The following is a 26,311-nucleotide window of genomic DNA, read 5'->3' as shown; positions in this document are numbered from 1 at the left end:
TCAAGGATGTGTTAGCTGCTTCCAAGTTTGGACAAGTCTGAATAAAGCTTCTGTAAACATTTGTATATAGGTTTTAAATAGTAAAGTCATTTGGATATGAGATTTTCTTTACTTTCACTCATTGATTCCACATGTTTATTAAATGTAGAACTCTGTAAGGAAATTTTTCTTGTTTCTACTTTCCACAACTTATTGAAAAGATGTTCACTGTGGTCTCTTAATCGTTTAATGATTGTGGGGTCTGTTGTGATGTCTCATTTTTCATTTCTTATTTTTCTGTTAGGTTAACTAACAGAAATCAAAATTTGAACTGCTTTATAGAACCAACATTTGACCATGTTGATTTTTCACCACTATATGCTTTCTATTTCATATTGGTCTTTACTGTATTGTTTCCTTTCCTTTAGCTACCCTGTATTTAGTTTGCTGTTCATTTTCAACTGCTTGGTCACTTAAAATTGAAGATACACATGTATTAATTTTAAAATATATTTCCAGATAGCTTTAAAAATTTCAACACTAGATATTTTCATTATTATTGCACAAAGCATTTAGTATGCCTCCTTGTCACCACCACTAACAGAGTCAAAAATTTTCTAAATATTTTGGAAGCAATGTGGGTGAACGGTGAAAATTTGAGTTTTCTAGAAAGGCACCCTTACCGTACTGTGCCCAAAATAGTATCACTTAATATCAAAAATGACACTTTGATCTTCAGAGATCCTGTGAAAGGTCCTTGGAGGAGTGATGCCAAAGTGAATAAACACTTCATGACTTTTTACTAGATAGTTTCAAGGATATTTTCAATTGCAAAGTTCTAAGAATTTAAGGAATGATAATATGTGATGAAATTTGAAATTTATTCAATAACCTGTTACCATACTTGTCATCTTGAGTAAATGGCCAACCTGTCAGAATTACAGAAGCCTGAGATATCGGTTTTCTTTTGCAGCAATGGAGGCATTCCTACACAGCTTCATATAGTGTTTATGACTTGAACACAAGGTCAGTGATTCCCCCATCAAGACTACTAGGTTTTTCAGAAGTAATTTTAAAGGATATCTCACAGGGAGTTATTCTTTGGGTAATATATCCTCTTATCTTCTCTCCAGAAAGCTGATCACAGAGGAGAAGATTCCAAATAATACACAGTGGATCACATGGTCACGAGAAGGTCATAAATTGGTTAGTACATGTCTCCTGCTGCCAGAAAAAGGTTGACTATATCTTTCATAGGCAGATGCCTCTCACCCTAGTATAAAGTAGACATTTTGAAAGCCTGTTCATTCATTATATTAGAAATATAGGGCCATTACCCCAAACTATATTTTATCAGCTCAATAAAATAGATTTATTAAAAGTTCTAGATATTTATTATAGGGTTGCTTATTCACTAGGAAAAATGTTTATTAAACTCTTTAGCTCCCCTTGTGCTGTGCTTTGAGTTTCTCTTCAAATTCACTGTAGATATATTTCCTATTCTATTTTTGGTTGTGAGCCTAGCCTTTAACGGCTGAGCCATCTCTCAAGCCTATATTTCCTATTCTAGAATGCTAGAAGAATGTTAGAAGCCCACAAGAATTTAAATAACAAGATGGGATGATTTTCTGTCACTGCACTTCCCTCTCCATGAATACAGCCACATTCCCTCCACTACTGTCCCAAGGAAGAAACACAAACATAAACCATCCTGTGTAGGCTGTATTAGGTCTTCACACACACCTCACCATCAACATGGTGACAGCTGCAAGCCTCCTTGTCTCAACACAGTGGTAACTTTTTGTAATTACTTCAAGATTATGGACTATATACCTGTAACTTAACAATGAGGATCCCACTAAATAGACTTTCTGTGGTTATTTTCCTATTTGCATAGTATTTTAAGATCCCAAGATAAAGCATACTGTAACATGATTACCGATATCAATATGTCTTTCATCTTTTTTAGGCATATGTTTGGAAGAATGATATTTACATTAAAATTGAACCAAATTCACCTAGTCAGAGGATCACATGGACAGGAGAAGACAATGAAATACTTAATGGAATAGCTGACTGGGTTTATGAAGGTAGAGACTAAATCTTTAATTAGAACATCTACAACTTTGTTTTTCATTTTTCTTTATCAAGAAATTTTCTACTCACTCCACATACTATCCACAGATCCCCCATCCTCCCATTCTCCAGCCCTCTTTCCCAAGCCACCCCTCATCCCCACATCCCCCAAATCGAGGTCTCCCAAGGGGAGTCAGCAGAGCCCAGCACACTGAGCCTAGGCAGGTCCAAGCCCCTTCCCACTGCATCAAAGCTGTGTAAGGCATCACACCACAGGCACTGGATTCCCAGAAGCCTGCCTATAGACTAGGGATAGATCTCGATCCCCCTGCCTGGGTGTTCCCCAAACAGTTCGAGCCAAACAACCGTCTTCCATATCCAGAGGGCCTAGTCCAGTCCCATGGGGGCTCCCCAGCCACCAGCCCACAGTTCTTGGGTTTCCACTAGAAGTCTACAAATTTTAAGACTATTTCAGCATTGCTATACTAAAAAAATAGGGGGATTCAGGAAGATTCAAAGGAAGTTGTGTGCTGAAACATACTGTGGGGTTTCTGTTAGACCTCACAGTGACACAGAACCCCTACCTGTCCCTGGTGCAGTCTCTGTCCCCATTGTCTCACAATACCCTGCTTGTCTTGGTTTCCTACCACAAAGAGCCATTCTGTGCTTCTCTTCTGACTCTACCAGGGCATAACAGTGTCCAGATTAACATCAGATATTTCTCCAAGGAGGCCTACTTAGCCCAGAAGTTTCCAAGGACAGTGAAATCTTCCACAATATTAAAAAAGAGATAAATCTTCTCTGCAGTTGCCAAATAGAAGGAAAGAAATTACTTGTTTCAGAAAGGATTTGTGTTCATCCAAACTAACTTGGGACAAATCATGATTTCCTGTTTTTAAAGAAAGCAAAAATAATTTGGAAAGTTTAGTTAAAAAAAAAAAAAAACCTAAAAAGGAATATTCTGTCTTTTAGGATAAAGAGATTTAGGAGGTATTAAGAAAGCATTTATCCATGTTTTGGTTGCCAAGATAAAGGACATTTTGAGGCGGTTCCAAATAATTCACAAGGGCACCTCATGTTTGTTAGAAAGACTCATCCTTGTTTCATCCTGTTATTTCTTCTTCAAAGTTAAAAAATAGTTTAGCTCCGTGCTTGCCTCTTGATTCTACTCAGCCAGAATCAGGTTAATGTAGTGGGTAACACATGACAACCAGCAGAATCAGGTTAATGTAATGGGTAACACGTGACAATGGGCAGAAATAATGTCAAGAGAAGGAGATGCTTCTATTGCCCAGGAGTAAGTGATTGATTAAAACCAATAACGAACTTATAAGTTCAAGTGGTGGGCAGCACCGAGGGTCCTCCAGGGCCGTCATCACAGAACAGGTAACAGCCTCCTCCCCAACCTGTGGCTCTTCTTGGAAACATCTGGGTGTTACTGAGATAAGATTCTAACCAACTCAGCCCATCTTCTCTGGGGTAATTGTAATTGGAGGGATTTCATTTGTCGTGTTCACATCTGAGCCACTCGATGCAGGACAGTGCCTTCACAGCCTTCAAAGGGCCTTCCTCTAAAGATGGGGCTTCAATCTCTAGAGAGAAATCACTACATTGTTAACTAGAGAAAAAATGCTCTGCCTTACAAATAAGTGCTAATTCAAACATGGCCCCAACTATACCCTTTACCAGTGTTTGAAAGTAATTTAAAAAAACTAGAACCATACCCTAATATAATAGTGACGAAAAAACTTACAGGTATTTTGTGGACACAAAGCAGTAGGCAAAAGTTCTAAGATGTGAGATATGAACTCAGCATAGGAAGGACTTCTGAGGGGAAAGTTTTGAGTTAGAGTCCTAAGGTCCAAGTTCTAGTTTCTGAGTAAAACATTTTACTTAATTTCCCTCAGTTTTCCTCTCTGTAAAATGGTTTATGAGTGGATTCATTTAGGAATCCTCCTGAAGATCAAGTTGGATGTGATTTATAAATTCTAAATCATTACATAAATGTCACTCAGTGATTCAGATTTGAAACAGTTAAAGGGAAAGAAGGCTGCCATACCAAGAGATAGGTTTTCTGAAATGAAAACTGCTGAGCATCAGGCAGGTGTGAGCTGTATAATAAATACAAGATGGTAAGCATTCTCTCAAACCTGAAAGGTTAATTCTTGATTCTATTAATTATTAGCCATGTGACTTAAGGTGATTTCTTTTTCAGAAAAGAATTTACTTTTATTTCATGTACTTTGATGTTTTTGCCTGCATGTATGTCTGTGTGAGAGTGGCAGATCTTGGAATTACAGACAGGTGTAAGCTGCCATGTGGGTGCTGGGAATTGAACCGGGGTCCTCTAGAAGAGCAGTCAGTGCTCTTAACCACTGAGCCATCTCTCCAGCCCCTTAAGGTTATTTCTTTAAATTCTTTCTAGCTCTGTTTTGTTCTCATCACCTATAAAATGGGTTATGATGAAAAGTGCCTGGTATAATAAATGCCAACCATTATCAATTCCTGACATACGACACTCATCAAATGTCAGCTACTCATATAGATAATTGTTACATTTCATTACTGCTATTATTCTTAATTCTGCACCCACCATTGATGTCATTGAAAATGTATTTTTCGGAGAGCTGGACAGATGACTGTGTTTTTTGTGTGACCATTTTGCAAAGGACCTGAGTTCAGTTCCCAGTACCCATACTAGCTAGCTCACAACTGTAACTCTAGTTCTCTCAGGATCCAACGCCTCTGGCCTGCTTAGTCACCCTCACTCATGTATATGCGTACCCACATACACTTAATTTAAAACAAAGATTTTTCCAGCCACTTGCAAAGAGGTCTTAGTTGTTCCAAAACTGATTGACATACATAATTTCCTAAACTCTAAAATTCTAGAGTCTATGCTTTGATTTTTATACTTACATGTGACTTGAGATGCGGATTGGGACTTTTCCACTGTCCACCTATATGTTTATCAATTTTCTATCATTATAACAAAATCCCCCCCCCCCCCCCCCCCACAAAAAGAATTTAAGGAAGCGAAGGTTCACTTTGACTCAAGGTGTCAGAGACTTAGTTCATGTTCATTTGGCCATTTGGCCACATTATTTTGCTTCTGTCTCGGCATGGTACACCTTGGTAGGAGTGTGTAGTAGAAGGGTTTCTTTACTCCATGGATGTAAGGAAGCAAAGGTACCTGAGATCCCAATATCCTTTCATGGTCACAACCCCAGTGATCTAAGTTCTTTTCAAGAGGATCAAGCTATCAATATTATCACCACTTCCCAGCAGCACCACAGGCTGGAGATCAATACTTTTAAGACGAGTCTCTGGAGGGAGTCTAGATCCACACCAAAGAATCTGGATCTTCAGTCCCTTGTCGGTGAAGGAGACCCTGGCATTTGAAGAGTCTGAGGTCAAATGTCCCATGGATAGGTCTCAGAGTAATCATAAGGAGGAATTGCCTTTGTCAGAGATGGGAATGAATCTATTCATAGGCTTGAAAGTTGTACCTTTCTTTCAGCTGTCTCTAGTTTGTATCCTCTTCTCTATATGTCAGAGGAGGGGGGCTAAGGCAGGGAGTTTTCAGTTTCTAGGCTGGGCAAAAGAGATGTTTCTCTGTAGGGGTCTGTGGTGCTCTCTCCATTCTAAATCCATCCTTTCCACACCTTCTTTGTGCCAGAGTAGTAAACTCTGGGCACCATATTGGTTCGATAGCCTAGAGCTCCGCACCACCCACCAGTATCTCGTGGACTCAGTAGAAACTCAGCCCAGTCAGGGAGAGCATGCTGGCGTGTTGACTGTTTGAAAATTAGAATGGAAAACCAGCCTCCTGTGTGAAATTTACTTTTAGTATGTTTTGAGGCATAAATTTAGAGGATTATAAGATAAAGAAAAAATATAGAGCTTATATCCAATATTGCATACTAAAATATTCTAAAATGGTCCAATGGGTGACTTATTTTTACAATCTAGACATATCCTTGGAGGTCTTATTTTTATTCATTTGTATTACTTTGAATTTTGGAATCCCAGCAAATGTGAAATGGTTCATTAGTTGAACTCTACTATAATTACTAAAGCTAATGAGAACAATATTTTGAATGCCAAAGCCAATTTATCAGCTTTCTTGTAACAGAACAATTTATGTCTTTTTTTTTTTTTCAGAGGAAATCTTTGGTGCCTACTGGGCGCTGTGGTGGTCTCCAAACAGCACCTTTTTAGCATATGCCCAGTTTAACGACACAGGAGTCCCACACATTGAATATTCCTTCTACTCTGACGAGTCACTGCAGTACCCTAGGACAGTGTGGATTCCATATCCAAAGGTCTGTGCCCCCTTTTGGGTAGTGGTTCTGTGATTTGATGGGAAGAGAATGGTTGCATTTAATCCCTTCCTGCTAATGAAAATATTGTCAGTCTCTCTTCAACAGCTTGCTGTGATTTCTCTTGCTGAAGTCAACAGCATCTGGCAATTTTAAAGTATTTTTATTATCCCAGGAAAGAGTGTGATTTAAGGTTTTGTAATTTCTCCAAAAACTTTAAGAAATGACAAGCAGAAAAAGATGGTGAAAATGCTTTTGAAAGAGGTAGGGGAGGGGTAGGAAATGCCTGAATGAAGGAAAAGAGAGGCTGTAATTGAATCAGAAGCTCGTCTCATTTGTAGAAGTTGGAATGAGCCCGAATTGAAGTGGAAAAGCCTGGTTACATATCAGATTGCATTACCAAGGAAAAGGGTACAGTGCAGGATGAGTTTCAGTGGCTCTGTTACAGGTTTGGCACTACTGTGAGCTTTGCACGTCCTGCATTTGTGATAGTCATGTAACATCCTGGGTTACAAGATTGTTCCCTGCTAGCCACGATGTGTGTACTAAAATCAAGGAGCTTTGTCAAGCAGTGTAAGCCAGGAGAGGGCTTTAGAAGGGAGCCAGGAATTCTTCAGCTCCACAATAAAAACGGCCACAGCGTCGTCTACAGGAAAAACTAACAACGTATTTTTGCAGTAAATGATTCAGGGGGAGGGGGGAAGGAATTTTTATTTTTACCAACTCACTTAATTTGCCTTATGAAGATCTGCCATTTTAGGAAGGGAGAGGAAGTTAAAAGGGAAAAAGATCCTAAACTAAATATGGAGATGTGTTTTCAGAGAATGTTATTTTTGATGAGAGAAACTGGGGGAAAAAAAAGCTCCATAAAACATTCTCCAAAAAAAATCATATTATTTCTAACTAATCTGTCAATAGAAGATCCATGTGTACATTTTAAAAGGGTTTACAGGCTTCTGTTGTAGTATTGACTGTTGAGCTCCAACACATTAACTTGGACTTGGAGTGAAGTTAATTAGCACAATTGGCTCTGAGCTCAGGCTAATTTTCCTGATGGACTGAGCCTTTGATGGTATACAAGTGATATTCACAGTGAAGCCACCAAAACTTTTGTCCTGTAGAATCAGGATATATTGGCAAATGATATAATTGATTTTTAAGGCATTTGTCCTCCTTGTCACAAAGCACACAGATTATGAATAAACAAACATGCATGATTTGATTACAAGTGTTTAGACCTTCATGTTTCATAAACATACACATGCACACATGAATATATATTTTCACTGGAACACATAAAGGGTTTTCTTTTTGTTCATTTTATTTCTATTAAATTGTATGACAGTGTCCAGTTGTTATAACTCTATAGTCACAATTCAGACATTTAATGCAGTTTAAATCTATGTAATGAGGAGGCTTTAAAACACCATTATCAATTCTGTGGGTTTTTTTTTCTTTTGTCCTAGGCAGGAGCTGAGAATCCAACTGTAAAGTTCTTTATTGTAAATACAGACTCCCTCAGCTCTACCACTAGTGCAGTTCCCATCCAGGTCACTGCTCCTGAATCCGTGGCAACAGGGTAAGACATTTCACCTGAATCCTTGGGTGAGAGTTTCTCACTTGCTGGGGAGAGCATTTCAGACACCTATGGCAACGTCAATCATAGCATTATCTTGTATCACTGATTCAGTCTTTTATCCAGCACCTTCCTGTTGAAATTCTTCATGTCTTCAGGCTAGGCACAACTGTAATGATGGGCATGCACAATGAATAGGGCAGGTGTCATTGTAGGAGGCAGATAATACCAGGTGAACAAAGAGATATCAGTCTAAAATGCCAGATGGTGATAAATGTTGTGGAGAAAGCCAAGTGGGCAAAGATGATGGGGCCGAGTTGGGGGTTCCAGTGAGAAGATGCAAGACTCAGGTTGTTTCTCCATGGGATACCCTGTGGGACTACACTGACAAAGGAAATCCAAAGTCCTGTATAAGGTACGTGCTGGAATATTGGAGGCACTACAGGGAGGAATGGAATCCAGTGAGCGGAGAGCAGAGGGTAGTGCAGTATGACCACATGGGGTTTCTGGGAAAGGAAATGTGTTATCTAAGGACAGGCTGGTGGTGCCCACTGCGACCTGTCAGTATGTACCCAACACCTGTCGATGGAGACGCTCAGGGTGCCTCTCAATCATAGTTTAAAAACTTTTTTTGAAACAAGGACTGGACACTCTTGTTCTAATGAGATGTAATCCTGCCCTGAAGTGTAAGACCCAGAGAAATTCAGAGAAACTGTGGGTTACACTTGGGAACCCTTATAGTTGATTGTCCCTCAAGATGTCATTTGCTTCAATAATGACTGAAATCCTGCCAGCAAACACTGTACGACCTGAGTAATTTTTCCTATAAAAACTTGAGCATGTGTAATTTACCATGTAGCTCTTTGTTTAACGCCATTATTTATGCTGGTTTGGTTTAAATAGCAGCTATCACGTGCTGAGTGCTCACTGTGTGCCAGACACGGGTGTCAACACATGCTCTATCTTATTCTTTAAATTGTCTTAAGCAACTCTCTTCCCAACAGCAATTATGACAGGTCTTTTGTACAGATAAGAGAATGAGGTCCAGAGGTTGAAAAGAAAGACCTTAACCTGGGGAGGGCCTGTTCACTCTGGCTCTCTGAATAGAAAGGGGGACTATGAGGAACTTTCTCTATGAATATAGCTGGTGCCCTCAAGGACCCAGAAAAGTCATGGGAGCAAGGGGGAAGTACCTTGTTCTTCTGAGTTGACACTATCATCAAGCTGGGTGCGGGTTGGACTCTGTGCTTAGATATTCACTAGTTTGTTTAGAAATACCTGTATTAATATATTTATTCAGGCAAGGAATCTTACCAGTCAAAAATTTAAATCCAGCAATTGTTTCATGAGTTTTTTTCCAAGTTATAAAATTATACCCAAAGGTTCTAAAGTCTGTTATTTGGTTCAACCCATCAACCTCTTAAGTGGACCCTGATGAAAAACCATGATTTACAATCCAAGGTATGCAAAGTGGGGGGCCTGGGCCCTTTGCGCATTTCCAATCAGAGAAGATATTCCAAACTTCCGCATCAGTGACTAGGAGTGTGAAGTGACAGAGGCGTGAGCGGCAGGCTGGAGGCACGCCAAGTTGGCGAGGTGGGTTTTCCATGCCTAGAAGGATCGAAGAAAGTTCCCAGCAGAATGTGCACTAAAGGGGTGGACTGCAGCAGGACAGGAGACGAAGGTCCTGAGGTGGAACCCACAGGGTATGGGAGTGCAGCAGGCTGTCCAGAAACAGCCGTGCCATGCCTGCTCCCATGTGTAACTAATACCTGTCTGTGAAGAGCTGCAGCTCAGAAAACAGCCTCATCTAGAGCCAGCTGTGGACCTCCAAAGGGGTTGACGGATTTTTTTTTAAAGGACCTGAAAGCCTTTATTTAGATGAGACAGAAGACTGGTGCACTTCAAGGGAACAGATGGAAGATCGCTGCCTGTGCTTGACAAGCTTCAGTCTTACCCCCACTCCTTCCTCTAGGTTCCCGAAAAAGTAGAGAGGATCTGGGGAGGTCCCCAGAACTGTTAGGACTCCACGGAGAGCGAGCTAGCAATCACACAGGGAGAAGACAATGTGCTTACATCATACAGCATGTTAGCACAGGAAACGGGAATCAGGAAGACAGAGACCTTTGCTTGTAAATGGCAATGAGGACCTGACCACTCCGAGGTCTGGTTGAGGAGAAGAATTTTAATGTAGATATGAGGGAGAGGACACAGCCAGAGGCGTCTGGAGGGGTCCAGAAGAGGGAGAGAAAGAAGTAGGCTGAACATGGCCAACAGACTGAGAGGAGGGGGAAGAGAGAAGAAAGCAGAGGGCAAGAGGACTGACCTGGAGAGCAAGAGCAGAGGACCAAGAGAGCACATGGCCCAAATGCCAGGTTCATATAGGAAGAGAAGAAGGGGAAGGGGAAGGGAAGGCCAGCCCTTGGGCAGGTAGGGGTGCATGAGAAGTACTAGAAGGAGCCGCAGGTACTCAGTGAGACTTGTCCCAGGTTTCTTTGGGCCCTGACACTTACTATAACAAAATGATTGAATAATTAGATTCCAATATGTTGAGCCCTTTCCAAGGACTGGGCTAGTGATCTGCCCTTGGATTCTTACTTATTCCCCACAACACCCCATGATATTGTGTCCACAGTCATTTTACAGACAATGAAAACACTTTCCAAAGCTCAGTGGGAAAGCGCGGAGCTCAGAAGCATGAGTTAGCCATATGTAAGGACTTAGCATTTGCTCTTCCTGAATTAATCACCTACTTCTCTGTTCTTCCGTACTTCCTTAAGCTAAAGGCTCAGCGAAGGCTGCCTCCTTGGAGGGGCTATTCTGTGTAGAACATTCATGCTACGTAAGAGTTGTCTTAGGAAATTCCGCAGGGAAGTGTTGCATGGAGAATCTAAAATATAGCGGTCATCTCTGTTGGTACTAATGAGATCATAACTTTTCTAAAATGAGACTCTAAGTTCACCTGGGGAAAATATTCTCAAGGTGATGAAATAACACTTTCTGGTCTCAGTAAAAGACCCTTCAGGACTGAGGTAATCCTGAGAAGTTATACTTAAAGAGCATTTCATTCCTTTGGTGATGCTTTCCCCTGTGATTCACTAGATCCTTGAGTACACTAGCAGACAAGATCAGCATCACTCTCCTCTCCTCTGCCCAGGTCTCCTTACTCATTTTCTGTTAGCACACACCTCTGCTGAAGAGCTTCCAGCAATTGGAGTCCTATTAGTAGATGAGGCTGGTCTGTGCTCTTGATAGGAATTAGAACACGAGACAAGATGAGCCTCTCTACCACCTCACAGATGGAGGCTTGAAGCTGATGAGGTCATTTGAGCTACTGATGTGCACTGACTATTCATAATGGGAATTTGAGAGCTCAAAATATTTGATAGAAAATAGGATACAATACAGATATTGTGAAACTCCTAGCTTTTCTTTACACTTGTGTTCCCAGGGCCAAATGAAGCAAGACAAGGTGTGTGGGATAAGGACCAGTTTTACAATAGTAACTGGTGTTTAGCAGGGTTATTGGGATACAGTATTAGTTACTGTTTGTAGAATAACTAAACAGATGAGAAGCTGGATGGCTGCATGGGTGGGTTGGTAGATGAATGGATGGATGGATAAGAAATGGGCATTCCAGGTGACAGTGTTTGTATGTGGCACAGGAATGAATTCACACAGCCAGCTCCAAGGACAGCTTTCAAAATCACCCCATGTACCAAATCCCTCTTTTCTCCCTGTGACTAGTCATTTGCAAATTCTGTAGGATAAAATTACAGGACTGGAGAGGTTGTGTCAAGTGAGGTGACCCCTCCTGACATCTGCTGAATGGCCTCAGGAGCCCATCACACCCAGCTTATGACTTACCCTCCTCTTGTTCTGGGACACAGTAGATAAAGACTCCCTCTGTCTCTCTGAACACTGGATGACCCTTGTCTGCACACTAGGCTCATCAAAGCCCGAGGTTGCCAGGCAGGAGGTAAACTGGACTGATGTCCCATCTCCCCAACCAGCAAACTAATGACACCTGTAAAAAAGCAGACACATTAGGACTTGTGTACAACACTGTTTCCCTCAACTCTGCTGTGTCTCACCCTACCCATCCCTCTTCTCAGCAATCTGTCAGTGGACCCAGCAGGGTTGGCATCCCCATCAGAGCAAAGGGTGGCATGGAGCCCACGGCCAGCACTGGCAGTACGCCTGCTTCCTCTGGTGATTCACTGAATTAATCACTCCGCAGTCTGCAATTGCTCTGGGTAGCATTTCCCCTCTAGTATTCCTTCCAGCTAGCAAAGCACAGCTTATTTTAAGTATCATTAATGTACAAATGAAATGGCTACACAAATTAGAGGCAGAGATGTCACGTAAAGCCTTTCATGAAATGCCTCCTCTTTGAAAGGACAAGAAACCACTTCAAAGAGTTGCCGCAGCAGGATATTCAAAAGGAAGCACTGGGAGCATAACCAGCTGACTTCCTTCATAAAAATTTAGCTTATACATAACTCTCAAGGAATAAATAGATTTCATTGAGGAAGGAGTTGTACACTCGAGGAATCATAAGAGTGAAACAGACTAGTAGGACTTCCCAGTGGGACAGGGAGAATATTTACAAGGAGGGGCAAGTATGAACGGAAAACCTGAAGCCATCTGCTTGATTTGAACCCTGACTCTAAACCTCTGTGATTGGGTAATCCTGAGAAAGTTACCTAACCTCTCTGCTAGGCAGGAGCCCCAGTGGTCCCTGCTTCACAGAGTGGTCCCAAGCCTTGTGGGAAGCTTTCAGTCAGCTCTTGGCACAGAGTCAAGTTCACATGGGTTAGAAAACTCTTATTGTTATGTGCAACCCGACTTCACTTCTTCAACATTAAAATCAACCAGATTCCCTTCATGACTGACTAACGCATCTCCAAAATCTTGAAACTGTTATTGGGTCACTCTGCCTAACCGAGGACAAGAGGCTTAGGCTCATGTGAAGGCCTGGCTGGAGGTGTGGGGCCCTTCAGCATTTCCCACTCACTATAAGAGGGGAAAACCTGTTCAGTATTTGCCCTGCTCCTCAGTCAGCATGTTATCCTACAAAAAATAGTTGGTAATCCTACTGTTAGCATTTTTAAAAATTTTTGATTTATAGGGGGCACTTAAACCTTTGAGTCAAGAGTTCAGTTAAGCCAACTATTCCTTTCCATCTGTTTCATGACTGAAGTCTCACCCTTGCATGATATTGGCTTAGGGCTGTAGTTAGAGGGAAGTATGTTAATAAAATGTGTTTCAAAACAGATTGTCTACTACCTTGATAAAAGGCCTCCACTGAGCCCTCTGAGAGTGCAGAGTACATTCTGGGCTACTGACAGTGACTAAGCTATCAGATCCAAGTCCATTAACCTTTATCTAGAAATGGACGAGGAAGATGGCCAATGCACATGAGTTTCCTGGCTTCCATCCCACATTCCATTACTCAGTGTTTTCAAATGGCAAAAAAATCACTTTGCAGTGTAGACTTTCAAACCTGAGGTATAATGTATGGCTTTCATAGATAAAGCTACCTACTGTGGGTGACCAGGGATCATGAAAGAGTTCTCTTGCCCCCATCTACCTCTGCCACCAGAACACTTTTAAAAAGAGGAAGAATATTCTGGGTGCCAGTGTGTGCCTATCAGTAAAGAGACTTTTTATCCCTAACAAATGGGCTCACACATCTCTTCAGATCATCCTTTGGGTTTTGTTTCTGTTTTCTTCTGATTTTGGTTTTCTGAGATACAGTCTTACCTTGTGGCCTCGGCAGCTTTTGAACTTTCTCAATGATCTGCCTGCTTCAGCCTCCAAAGAGTTTGTTGTTGTTATTGTTGTTGTATTTGTTTGTTTATTTATCTAAATGGGCAAGAATGACTGGGATAGAACCAGGGAGGGCTCTCAGGAGAGGTTCTCTGATTCAAATCTATCGTGGCCGGCATTCATCTTATATCCCCTACAGCTATGAATGGCTTTACACTTTGGTCGAAAGAAAAATTCATGACATTGAAAATGAAGCTTTACACTGAAACATAGCTACTCTTGTTAGTGCCAGCATTGTCTCTGGCTTCCCTTATTCTGTGCCTGTGTGACAGACAACATGTAGACCACAAAGACTAAAAATATTTACTATATGGCCCCAACTAAATATTCCTTCATCTTTCGTCTAACACATTAATTTTGAAAAGCTCCATTTTCCACGTCTTATTTTTGCTTCCTTCCTGTTATTTGAAAGGACATATCCCTCATCTTGGGTAAGAGTTAACTTTCCCTCTGTTCATTTGACAACTCTGCATGGGGTGAGTGCAGAAGAGCTGGGTTAGATTAGGAGCCCTACAACAGTGGCTTTCCAAGGAAACCCCACTGACATGGGGTGCTTCTTCTAAGAACTAGAGAAGCAAGGACATGGCAGTCATTTCAGAACAAAGGTCAAAGTGCAGCAAAGAGAGAACAACTGGGGAAACTATTTTGGGATGTTCAGGAAACATGGCTTCCAAGACAGGCGGATGGGAAGAAGACTGAAATGGGAAGGTACCATTAGGTGAGCTAAGGTGATGCTTGGTTGCCGTGCAGGTCCTTAGCACCTGAAACCTATAGTGAAATAACATGAGACCCAGAGTGTCTCCAGGGCATCCAGGCCACAAAAGGGGAAATTCGGATCTTGGGATTAACCTCTGCTGTAGGCTTCAGAGCCTAAGAAAGGAAGGGGGACAGAAACAGATGTACGTTCTGAGGGAAGATAGCTTGTGGGTCCTAAGAAATCAGAGAGGAATTTTGCCTTTCCTGAGAGCTGCATTCCAGGAAAACTTCACAAGCTGTTTTATGAACAAGACTCATGGGTTCCCTGCTTCAAGGAGCTGGCAGCTAGGCCAGAAGCCCAGGAGAACGGAAGGGGATGATGGCTACCACCAAGGGAGACCACATAAGGGGAGAACTTAGAGTGGTGGAGTGAAGGAAAACAAGGCTATAGAACCAAAAAAAAAAAAAAAATGATGAAAGAGTCATCATGAACTCCGGACAGAAGGGAGCAAGGCTTTGATCAGACACTGGAGAGAAGAGATGTATGAATAGTCACTGAAATCATACCCACGAGGGGCAAAAATGCCCAAGAAAAGAAACCATCCAGAGGGAAAAAAATGTCAGGGAGGCTAGGAGAAGAGTAAATTACAAATTACACACATATCACTATAAATCACAACACAGCTCCACAAGTACTTGAAGGCATGCTCTGGGGAGGACAGCATGCTAGAACTGGTTCTATAAATTTGGGTTGAAATACTACAGAGTACTTTGCTTCACAGGGGCATGTTTTGACTCTTGAGAAGTGTATCTGGGGTTATAGTTCTTTGATTTGAAAAGTTTGTAGAGGCATGAGTCTACTTTTTTTTTTTCCAATCTGAAAGTAGAGCTGATGAAAGGGTGATCTATGGTTTCATCCTAGTAGCAAAGGACACGTAGACCACAAAGACTGAAAATATTTGCTATCTGGCCCCAACTAAATGTTTCTTTGTCTTTCGTCTAACACATTAATTTTGAAAAACTTCATTTTCCTTGTCTTATTTTTGCTTCCTTCCTGTTATTTGAAAGGGCATATCACTCATCCTGGGTAAGAGTTAACTCTCCCTCTGCTCACTTGACAACTCTGCATGTGCAGAAGAGCTGGGTTAGATTAGGAGCCCTGGCTCCTTCTCAGGAGGTGGAGATGTGCTCTCAGACCTGCATTCTGACAGGCTCCTAGAGGCTCATGGAACTGATTTAGCAACAGCTTTCCAGGCAAACACCATTGAAGGGGGGGGGGGGGGAGGGGGGGCAGAGGCATATTAAATTACCAGAAAATTTGAGCACCTCTGCCAGTGTCCCTGACCTCACTGTATTACTCTCAGGCAGCAGAGAGGATGTGAAAAAGTCTCACCTTTGACTCCCTGCTACCAGGGTCTAAGTTCACAATTTAATAGTTCCAAACACAGTTTTAATCTCCTGTCTGAACCACTTTAGACTGTGTCTGCAGCTTTCCTTGGTGGATATACTTTATGGAGTAAAATGTTCCAGCAATAAGGCCTGGAAAACTCACATTGCTTTTTTCCCAGGACAGAGTTTCTCTGTGTAGCCTTGGCTGTCCTGGAACTCTCTTTGTTCATCAGGCTGGCCTCAAGATCACAGAGACCCTCCTGTCACTGCCTCCTGAGTGCTGGGATTAAGGGCATGCACTACCACTGCCCACGTCATATTTCATTTGTGTGTGTGTGTGTGTGTGTGTGTGTGTGTGTGTGTGTGTGTGTGTGTGATGTACATGCTTGTATTTGCATGTATGTGGGCACATGCCTGTAGAAACCTGAAGTTGACATGGGTCATCTTTCTGGATTGCTCTCTATTCTTATTTACTGTGCTTGCCAATTCTAGCTAGTCTAGCTAGAAACTTGACCTATGGATCCCTTTTCCCTGCCTCCCTAGGGCTGGGATTACAGGTGGCTGCCATAGCCACCTGGACTTTACTTGGATTGTGGGGGTCAGAAGTTCAATCCTTGTGCTTGCTAGACAGGCACTTTATCCACTGGGCCATCTTCTCAGCTGCACAATTTCTGAAAAATCCCTATCCCCTTCTTTCTCTCCAGGGATCACTATTTGTGTGATGTGGTGTGGGTTACAGAAGAAAGAATTTCTTTGCAGTGGCTCAGGAGGATTCAGAACTATTCCGTGATGGCTGTCTGTGACTATGATAAGACCAACCAAGCATGGAACTGTCCCTTGGTAAGGTCTCACTGGGATGCATTGTGACATGTGACGTGCAGGCTCCATGTCCTAGGAGACAGTGAAGGTTGGGGATCAGGAAATGTTTTAGTTTCTTTTCTCCCTGAAAACATATCCAGCCCTGAGGCAGCAGGTCAGCCTTGCATGTCAGACACTGGATATCTGGTGGTGCTTCTATTTCTCTTTTACACACTAGTCAAGGTGTGTTAGTTGTGGATACAATCACTTGGGAGGGGAGAAGGAGTGACTAGAAACCCAGAAGACACAATTCGATGTCCATGTTCAAAATTGGGAAGAGGACCAGAGCCTGCAAGCAAAATGGCAGTTATCTTAACAGATAAAATACAGAGGATGGGAAATGGCTAACTGAGCATGTGGGAAACAAAATGAATATCAGGAGGGTACAGATCCATTACTAGACTTTAACCATATCTAAGCAGAAAAACGATTTAGAACTTAAACAAATAACCATCAGCACCTGAGAGGGTGATAATGCTGAGGGGAACTGAGTGTTGATCCAACTGATGTGCTGACCTTCCCAGCCAGGACACCTTGAAGTCCTTCTAGGCTGCAGATTTCAGCAAAACCCCCTTGAGAGCCAGCAGCCTCAGGAAAGACAGGCACTGAAGTCTTGCAGGCATATGCCATGACCACTCTGTGTCTTCTTTTCCATTCTCGTCATGAACTCTGTGTTTCATATTCCTCCATGCTCTCATCCTAGATGGGCACCGGGCAGATTCTCACATGAGAACTTAAATCATACTCTGTGGCTTGACCCAGTCATTTATTTATACAAGAAGCATTACTTAAAATGTCCCCCACTTTGATGCTAAGCTATGGGATCTTTTTTTAAATTAATGAGACAGCTAGTATTTCAAAAAAATGTTTTTTGTTCTGATAGAGAACTGTTGTGAAGATATGCCATAAGACTTTCTATGCATTTACAATATGGCAGGTATAGTAGAATCTGAGACTCAGTGAGGTTAAAAGGTTAAAAAGTGCACAAGTCATAGTACACACTTGAACTCAAACTGCAAGACCCAAGCTCTTTGCTTTTTGCTGATTGACTCATCTCAGTATCAGGGTATTGTGCCATAAGAGAGTTTAAGATAGAGAGGGTAATAACAGATACTCTGATGGAGTCAGGCAGAACAAGACAAGGAAATGGCTTAGGGGAAGATGCAGAGTCATCTAGGACAAGGTGTCCTATGTGAACAGATAAGGGAGAAAGGTCCATCTCAGCTGAGGATTGTTCAAGGACATCTGTGGTGAACAGCTTAGAGCTTAGAGGGACTGAATGTACTTACCACCTAAGCTGAAGGTAAGGAACAGGATGGAAATGAGGCTAGAGATTTAGATTTGGGTTCAGGGGCCATGCTGAGGTGTTTGGATTTGTCTTGTAAGGGATGGAAAGCTATTTTGGATTCCTAAAATGAAGAGTGTAATGGGAATAGATCTTTCTGTTGCCAAATAAGATGAGCTAGGGCCTGAGTGGAGAGAACAATGGACCAGAAGGAATAAAAGATGACTGAACACCCAATTAGGAGACTGTGGCAGTAGATCACTGGAAACATCCTAAGGACAGGAATGATGGATGTAATTGTAAGGAAGGACAGACAAGCTGAAGAAAGGAGCTAGGGGAGGTTTCTGTGAGAAGAGAGCACAAAGTAGGAATCTAGACTGAGTAGCTAGAAAGAAAAGGTCTATAAATAGGCTGGAGGGCTAAAGGAAAGTGAAGGACATTATTCAGTTCTTCACATGTCAGATTTCAAACTCGAGTTGGAGCTTTGGGACAGCTCCAGGTCAGGGCTCCAGGTCACAGAGGTAAATGATCAAATATAATTACATGAAAAAAATACTAACATAAGTAGAATTATAGGGTGAGAGATTGTTCTCAATTATTTTATCATCAGTGTAATTTCATTTGTAGTATATTTTTGTGGGGCTATGGATGTAGCTCAATTGACAAAATCCTGGATTAGCATGTCCAGAGGCCTTGGTTCAGTTCTCGGCACTAAATACAACTGAGCATAGTGGTGGACCCATGCAATCCTGGCATTTGGAAAGAACAGGATCAGAAGTTCAAGGCTTTGACTAGATTGTCAGTTTGAGGACAACCTGGAATACATGAGACCCCATTTTAATAGACAGATAGACAGACAGAAAGATAGATAGATGATAGATGATAGATGATAGATAGATAGATAGATAGATAGATAGATAGATAGATAGATAGATAAAGTAAGGAAGGAAGGAAACAGATTTCACCATCTTCTCTTTGAAACACTGCACTGTCCTTTTTCTCCCCAGGCACAGCATCATGTAGAAATGAGCACTACAGGCTGGGTCGGAAGAGTAAGTGTTCTGAGTTACAGATTTTATAATATTTCTCGAATGCTGTTCAGAGCTGATTAATGTGTAACTGCCCTATACTAAGGCACTATGTTGTCACTGATAGAAATGTGGGTTGTCCCATTTCTCAGAGTGTTAGTTGTGCTTCCTATAGTGAATGTACCGTATACCTAAGAAGGTAAAGGGCCAAGTGAAACATCAAAGTCAAGAACAGAACTAACAAAACAGAGCACATTCTCCAGCCAACTGGCGCTTCCAGGGAGCCAAAAGACAGTCACCATTGAAAGGCCGCCACACTGCTGGATGTTCTCTTTGACCTGTTGCTTGAGTTCTGCACTTTGGAGGCAGAAAACAGTTTTTAACCAAGTCTGGACTACAGTCACAAGCAACAGTACCAACCCTATACTGGGTACTGCACACTTCTCTGGGGGAAATCACCACCGTGGGTGCACACATTGGGAGGCACCCTAAAGAAGAGCTTAATCTGACCCTCAGAGACTCACAGCTCTGCCCAGTCCCACCCCATCACATGTACATTCACAGCAACAACCACCAAAATCTAAGACCGTGGAAGAAAACATTGGTGGGGTGTCCAGGGGTGTGTGGAAGGACTCCAGCCACCACGACACCTCGCATGAAAGATGAAAACTGAATGGCATCTAGCTTCTATGACTACTTCTATTAATCCTCCTTTAAAAGGGAAACAAAGTTAACACAAAAAACTGTAAACATGTCACATCTTCTGGGTGAGAAGGTGAGGCTTCAGTCCAGGAAGACGACCCCTTTCTGCTGGGCTGGAAGCTGCCACAACATTCACATGTCCTTTTTCTCCAGGCGCTGATTGGGCAGAGGGGAGAGGTTTGCCAACATGAAAAGTGGTTTCCTCCATGGCAAGAGGCATGCTACACTTCCTCACGACTCTTTGAAAAAAATATGTTTTTTCCTCTCTGTATTTAACCAGACAGATGCCACTTTTCACACATTTCTACTAGGCACAACTCCATCCAGGGGAAACAGGGAAATGTATTAAAAAGATAAGGCTGTGAACATAGGTCTGGAGAGGGGAATGTGTTTGAGAGCTCTGTAATGAGAACACCAAGTGTACCGTACGCCTCAGCTTGCTCCCTAAATGAATTCACTTTGAATCACGAAATAGAAGAGGCAAGCATTTGCCTTCCTTCCCCAAATGGAAGCTGATGAGAGAGGAAACATTGAGGGTGAAGAGAACCAAGAATTTTAAAAGACCATCCCCTACCTGCTCAAAGCATCACTACGAAATAGAAATTAAAACGCAACATGGTCCTTCCAGGCTGAAAGAGACACTCTTCTATTTAAACATTATTTTCGGAGAGATATCTTTTATTGAACTTTTTTTTAAAATGAAAATGTTGTTCTACATTTTCATGTAACCATATTTTGTAAACTATTGATCATCTTTAGCAAAAATGAAAAGGCTTAGGATAAAAAATAACTATATGAATGCTTCCATGGGAAATCTACAGATATTCCTGATGGCATCTAGTCCAGAAGTGGTTAAAGACTATGCCTGACTTAAAAAAAAAAACAACAACAACAAAAAAAAAAAAACTATATAAAAGCAGGGATGAAAAATTCCCCATACTACAAACTACTTCCAACCTAAAACAGTTTGATAATAAGACACTTTCTAGAAAGTGCACCTACGACATCAGGGAAGTTCCTTCTTCAAACAGAAGTGGATGCTAGGTTCATGCCCAGATGTCTGGAAGTCTTCATTACCCTTTCACAGGATATGTCCCAGAACAACAGAAACATTTCTAACTGTTCAGTACCTGCTGTGGGCATCTTTATGTGCATTTTCACATCTACCTCCACCAAATAAATTAGCTTATAAGTTTGTTCTCTGCTCCACCTTTTCTAGTTAGGAAGACTTTCATATTTAGATCCTCTAGTAAGACACAGATATTGGAGAGGCCTTCTAGAAGCAGGAGTCGGTCCTGGGTTGAGACTGATGGTGTGATATTTCTTTGCTCTGCGGTTGTCTAGTTTAGGCCTGCAGAGCCCCACTTCACTTCTGACGGTGGCAGTTTCTATAAGATCATCAGCGACAAAGATGGCTACAGACATATCTGCTACTTCCCTAAAGATAAGAATGTGAGTACGCTTATGTAGCAGATCTTAAACTGATTTCTTTTTCCAAACTAAAACAGAAATCATTCGATGGCATTAAGCAATGTATACAAATAGACTAATCCAAATATTCAGTGGTATGTGGGATGAAGTGGTATAGGACACGGAAGCCCCCAAAGCAACCTCATGGTTATATGAATTCCTGATATGAATAACTCTGCTTAACTTTGATAGGGAAATCTAATAAATCTCATATTTAAAAGCCCAATCAGGACTGTACATTTATTACAAAAGGAGCCTGGGAAGTCATTGGGATTGAAGCTCTGACCAGTGATTATCTGTAAGTAGATTTTAATAATCAGTAAGTAGGCTTTAAACCTGTACGTTATAATCACACCCTCTCTCACAGAACTGCAGGAAAATCTTCCACAAAGAGTAGTCAATTTGGAATGTGTTCAATCCTTTTTTTTTTCTTTTTAACATACGGAAGCCTTAATGATTTTCACATATGCTCAGCAGCTTTGATACCATGCCACCAAGCGGTTCTACCTCTTGATCTTACCTGCTTTGCACTTGAGAGGCTGCAGTCTCTCTGGAACATCCTGGACTGCTGCAGGGGCATTCTGGCATTCTGTTAACTTTAGACTTACTAGGACTTTTGAGAGGCTGAGAAAGGCAATGTTATCTGCCAGTCTTCGGCCTTGCTCTTTGGAACATGGAAAACTATGCTGAAAGCGCCTACTAACAGCATACATGAGCTGTCAGCAAAAGGCACATTACTTTCCATTGGGATCTTGGACTCTTCCTTTATTGGCCTCATTGCAGAGGAATTTACCATTGCCCAGATTAGCTTCTGAAGACTTTACAGAAAGAGTTCTACTACTCTCTGGAATATGCAACCCCTACATCCATAAAGCTTATGATACAAAACAGAAAAGACAGAAAACAAGATTTGTACTTGGAGTGGGGGTTTTTCAATTTCAAGCTGGCTGTCCAGGCATATTTTTCATATAAAAGCTCTCTTTTGAGTTTTTACTAACACTTCAATCCAGGAAGAACTCCTTGGATTCATACATTAGACTGTCTAAAGAAAGTGTCCTGGGTAGAGATGATGGAGGGACATAGCTCCTGGGGTGGGTGGAGGAGCAGAGCAGCAAGTGTAGACAGAGGACACACACTCATGCAATAGAGCTATGTGTGCCTGAGGTCAGAGATCGGGGAATGTATTTAACATTTCTGTAAAACATGGTTAATATATCGCCTTTGTTTTCTTCTCAGATACTACATTAGTAACGAACATAAAGGCATGCCAGGAGGAAGAAATCTCTATCAGTAAGAAGAGTGTTGTTGGGATGTTGACATCAGGGTTTCTACCTACAGATTATTCCTGAGCTCTCTCTCTCTCTCTCCTGTCTTGTCCTAACTGATATCACACTGGAATTGTTATAAGTATTTTTATTTCTCCTCTTTATCAGTCATATATAACCAAAACAGTGAATTTTTCAGGTGTTTACTGGCATTTCCTAAAAATGGGAGATTGAGGTTATTGTGAATTAATGCATGTATTTTATGACAAAGAGATAGAATCTGGAGGGTTGCTTTGGCAGTCTGATTTCACTGAAACCAGAGCATGGCATTATTTAGTTTCTTCCTTTTGCATAACCTTTGATGAAGCAATTAATCAGCACTGCTGGTTTTACAGAATTCAACTAACTGACCACACCAATGTGAAGTGCCTTAGTTGTGACCTGGATGCAGAAAGATGCCAGTATTATTCGGTGTCATTTAGCAAAGAGGCAAATTTCTATCAGCTGAGATGTTTGGGTAAGTTTGCAGCGTCCGTGAGGAAGAGCAGATGATGACTGGCCTATGGGAGCTCCTGTCCCTTTTGTTAGGCACCCTCAAAGACACCTCAGTCCCTTTCTACCCAGTCATATTATGTGATGTGTACACATTACCTTTTCTTCCCTCTGAGTTCATTCTTGTACACCCACATGTTATAGGTTTTAGATGATTGTTTTGTGCATTTGCCCCTTAGCTTAATAAGAAATGGCGAGTGGTGCCTATCACCCAGAACACTCACTGCTCTGTCCGCTATTGACATTGCTGCTGTTAGTATTTATTATAAGTCAAGAAGCTTGGGTCAGGGAAGGCACAATGGCAGAGTCTAGTTCACACAGTAAGTTCAAAGTACTCTCACAGACTTCTCCTGAGTCCCCCCTTCTAACGCTGTGCCAGACTGCTTCTCAAAATGAGAGAAAGAATATTCAAGGTATTCTAGGAAAAATAGTCAATGACAAAAGGGGACTTCAAACTACTTATCCTGGTCTCTTCTCACTGCTGTGTATTTTATTATAACGCATTTCTTGAGTGTTCTTTACTATGGCTACATTTTGCCATCATTTCTTGGGTATGTGCTAACAGTGTGCTAAAAGCTTAATATTTATGATCTTATTTAAACCTTAATAAAACTTCTCAAAGTTTTATTACATATTAATCTCATTTTATATGAAGGGATAGCAACATGTAGCCACACTGGCCTAACTCACCCAGCGAGTCAGCCAGGATGCAAACCCAGGGCTAGCAGTGCCTACACTGAGGTTTTTCAAGCAAATATAAAAATTAAATATATCATCTAAATGCATCAAAATCAAGTAGCTCACAAGATAGTTTGCTATACATTATCTTCCACTCCATAGCTACCACAGTTGGGATAAATAGTGAAGATTCGGGCTTGTGAGAAAAACACTTCTGAATGCCAGGAAGAAGCTGCTTATCCAAGTCAGGCACTGCAGGTGTGCGCCTGGTTCCCAGACTCTTCTGAGTGGGTCCCCTGATAGGCTGAGAGGGGACTCGCCTCCTCTAGGTAAAGCTGGCTCCAGAGCTCTGCCCACTCACCCTCCAAGGAGTACAGGGCTTGAGAGGTGTTGTGGTCAGTATGGGGTGGCAGACCAAATTGGAGAAGGTTAAGTTGTCATTTCAGCTGGCTGATGAGGAAACTGGTCATGGAGAAGGTAACCTGCCCAAGACGTCCAGCAGGGCAGAAGTCCATTTCCTACACCCTTTACCTGAGACCCATGCCTTTCCAGGAATTCATCTCTCACTTGATTGCAGTTATTTTTAAGAAAAAAATGGGGGGTGAGGAGGAAACAGTTAAGCTTTCTATCTCCTGCAGTAGCTCTTTTGTGTTCTGTCCAACAGAAATAGATGATCTGTTTCAGTGCTCATGCATGCATGCTCTACTCAACCTAAAACATATTTTTCACTGATTATATTCTCAGGCCCCGGTCTGCCCCTCTACACTCTGCATCGCAGCGCTGATCATAAAGGTATTTTGTTATATTCCACCCTCCGCTGGCTTGTAGGAAAGCTCACGTCAATATGACTGGCATGAGAATTTTTTCCTTGGCTTTAGTGTTTTAACAATGAGTTGGACCCAAGCCTTCCTACCTGAAGTATGCACATCCCAGTTGCTGCACAGCACTTTCTCACTATGGCATTATGTGATCTAAATTCTTTGCACTATTATGAGTTATTGCTGTTTCATATGTTTGTTTAGAGCTACGAGTCCTGGAAGACAATTCTGCTTTGGATAAAATGCTGCAGGATGTCCAAATGCCTTCAAAAAAATTGGACTTCATTGTTTTGAATGGAACAAGTAAGTTAAATTTCTTTTGCTAAAGTATTTTTCATGGAAATAATAATAAAACGTAAACAATGTGACCATTTGGCCTGAAAATATATACTTTTTGCTGTATAAATCTCAATAAAAAGGTTATTTTTTCCATGAAACAATCTATCACAAGAACTGCTATTTTTACTTTTTTGTGTCTTAAAATAGGACACTACATAAAATGTATTCTGTCAAGAGAGCAGTTGGGAAAATGCACTATTGATGGGTCAGTTCATTCAGTTAGTTAAGTCTGTTCTACTAGTAAATATTAAATGTAAAGACATAATGGCTCAGTGACATTACACCTGACACATTTTATCTTTGAACTATAGAGTTATAAAATACTTAAGATGATCACGGTAAAATTGGAGGTTGTTTTTTTGAAGTGTTTAAACTTCAGGGGTATTTTGGAGGAGCATGCAAGAGAGCGGGTAATTCTTCTGTCCTCTTTCTGTTTCCCAGTTAGCTCAGGACAGGGTGTGGCATCAGCATGGATTACACTCAGGGACCACTGGTCTGGATGTAAAAAAAAAGAACAAAAGGTTCATTTGAGCTAGAAATGCTTGTTCCTTTCCCTAAGCAACAACAACTTATGGGAAAGAAAGAAATAAATCCTAATTGATAGAGTTTCGTTTTTAAATTTACCATAATGAGAATTCTGAAGAGGTGGCTAGGGTTTGGAAGCAGGTCCTGCTCCTGCAGGGCACCTACCTGAGTTCAGTTCCCAGCACTCATATCCATCTGGTGGTTTACAAACCATGTGTAACTCCAGCTCCAGGAACTCCAACACCCTCTTCTGGTTTCCCAGGGCACCCACTCTCACTTGGTCACACCCACACACAGAGACACATGGACACATAACTTAAACTAATAAAAATAAAATATTTTAAAGGGGGGAATGAAAAAAAATATTCAATTCCTGTCATTTGTAAATAGCAGGATAGGCCCTGGAAAGCAGAGCCGCACAGAATAACTTAGCATGCAGCACAAAGTGAGTGTGCATGTGAGTCACCAGGGCCCTTGCTAACAGGCGCCTTCTGACCCAGCAGGGGGCCACTGCTCCCTGTCCCTAAGACATCTTGAATGTTAAGAGCTCATTTTGACAGCCTGGTGCAGGGTTCTGCAGTGAATATGGAGATGTGTTTCTATTTCTGGGGGCGCGCAGCGGGGAGTCCTTAGGGCCAGCGAGGCCACATGGTTAAAAGGAAATTTTCCTCGGGATTGGAGGAGGGCCCTGACAGAATGAGAGGCTGTAGTCTTTTGTACCACAGGAAAGCCTGGCCTGAGACAGGGCCTGAGAGAAGAGAACAGGGAGGTGAGATCTTGAGACCGGGAAGAACTCCTCCTCACAGCAATATTGCACATTTACAAAAAAGACAGAGTTAAAAAATCCCCTCTAACCAACTAGTGCTGGCCAGACAAGATTGAATAGTGATGGGGGTGTGGATTAAAAACATCACTCAGCTT

General features: G+C 41.7%; 1 protein-coding gene across 2 annotated transcripts in view; it reads left to right on the top strand.

Annotated features, from left to right (window-relative positions):
• The window catches only part of Dpp4 (dipeptidyl peptidase 4), a 91,073-nt gene that overhangs the window by 40,366 nt on the left and 24,396 nt on the right, over positions 1–26,311 (top strand). For both annotated transcript variants that reach the window (XM_036186301.1, XM_036186302.1), the window contains 13 exons: positions 953–1,005; positions 1,113–1,185; positions 1,949–2,069; positions 6,220–6,380; positions 7,844–7,956; positions 16,575–16,710; positions 19,021–19,065; positions 21,088–21,195; positions 21,435–21,511; positions 22,450–22,503; positions 22,874–22,995; positions 24,453–24,500; positions 24,731–24,829. In XM_036186301.1, the coding sequence (XP_036042194.1) occupies positions 953–1,005; positions 1,113–1,185; positions 1,949–2,069; positions 6,220–6,380; positions 7,844–7,956; positions 16,575–16,710; positions 19,021–19,065; positions 21,088–21,195; positions 21,435–21,511; positions 22,450–22,503; positions 22,874–22,995; positions 24,453–24,500; positions 24,731–24,829 (1,210 nt within the window). The remainder of the gene's footprint in view (positions 1–952; positions 1,006–1,112; positions 1,186–1,948; positions 2,070–6,219; positions 6,381–7,843; positions 7,957–16,574; positions 16,711–19,020; positions 19,066–21,087; positions 21,196–21,434; positions 21,512–22,449; positions 22,504–22,873; positions 22,996–24,452; positions 24,501–24,730; positions 24,830–26,311) is intronic.

Source organism: Onychomys torridus, chromosome 4 (assembly GCF_903995425.1).
Source record: "Onychomys torridus chromosome 4, mOncTor1.1, whole genome shotgun sequence".
In the NCBI taxonomy this organism is placed as follows: domain Eukaryota; kingdom Metazoa; phylum Chordata; class Mammalia; order Rodentia; family Cricetidae; genus Onychomys; species Onychomys torridus.
This window is presented reverse-complemented; position numbering and strand designations above follow the sequence as displayed.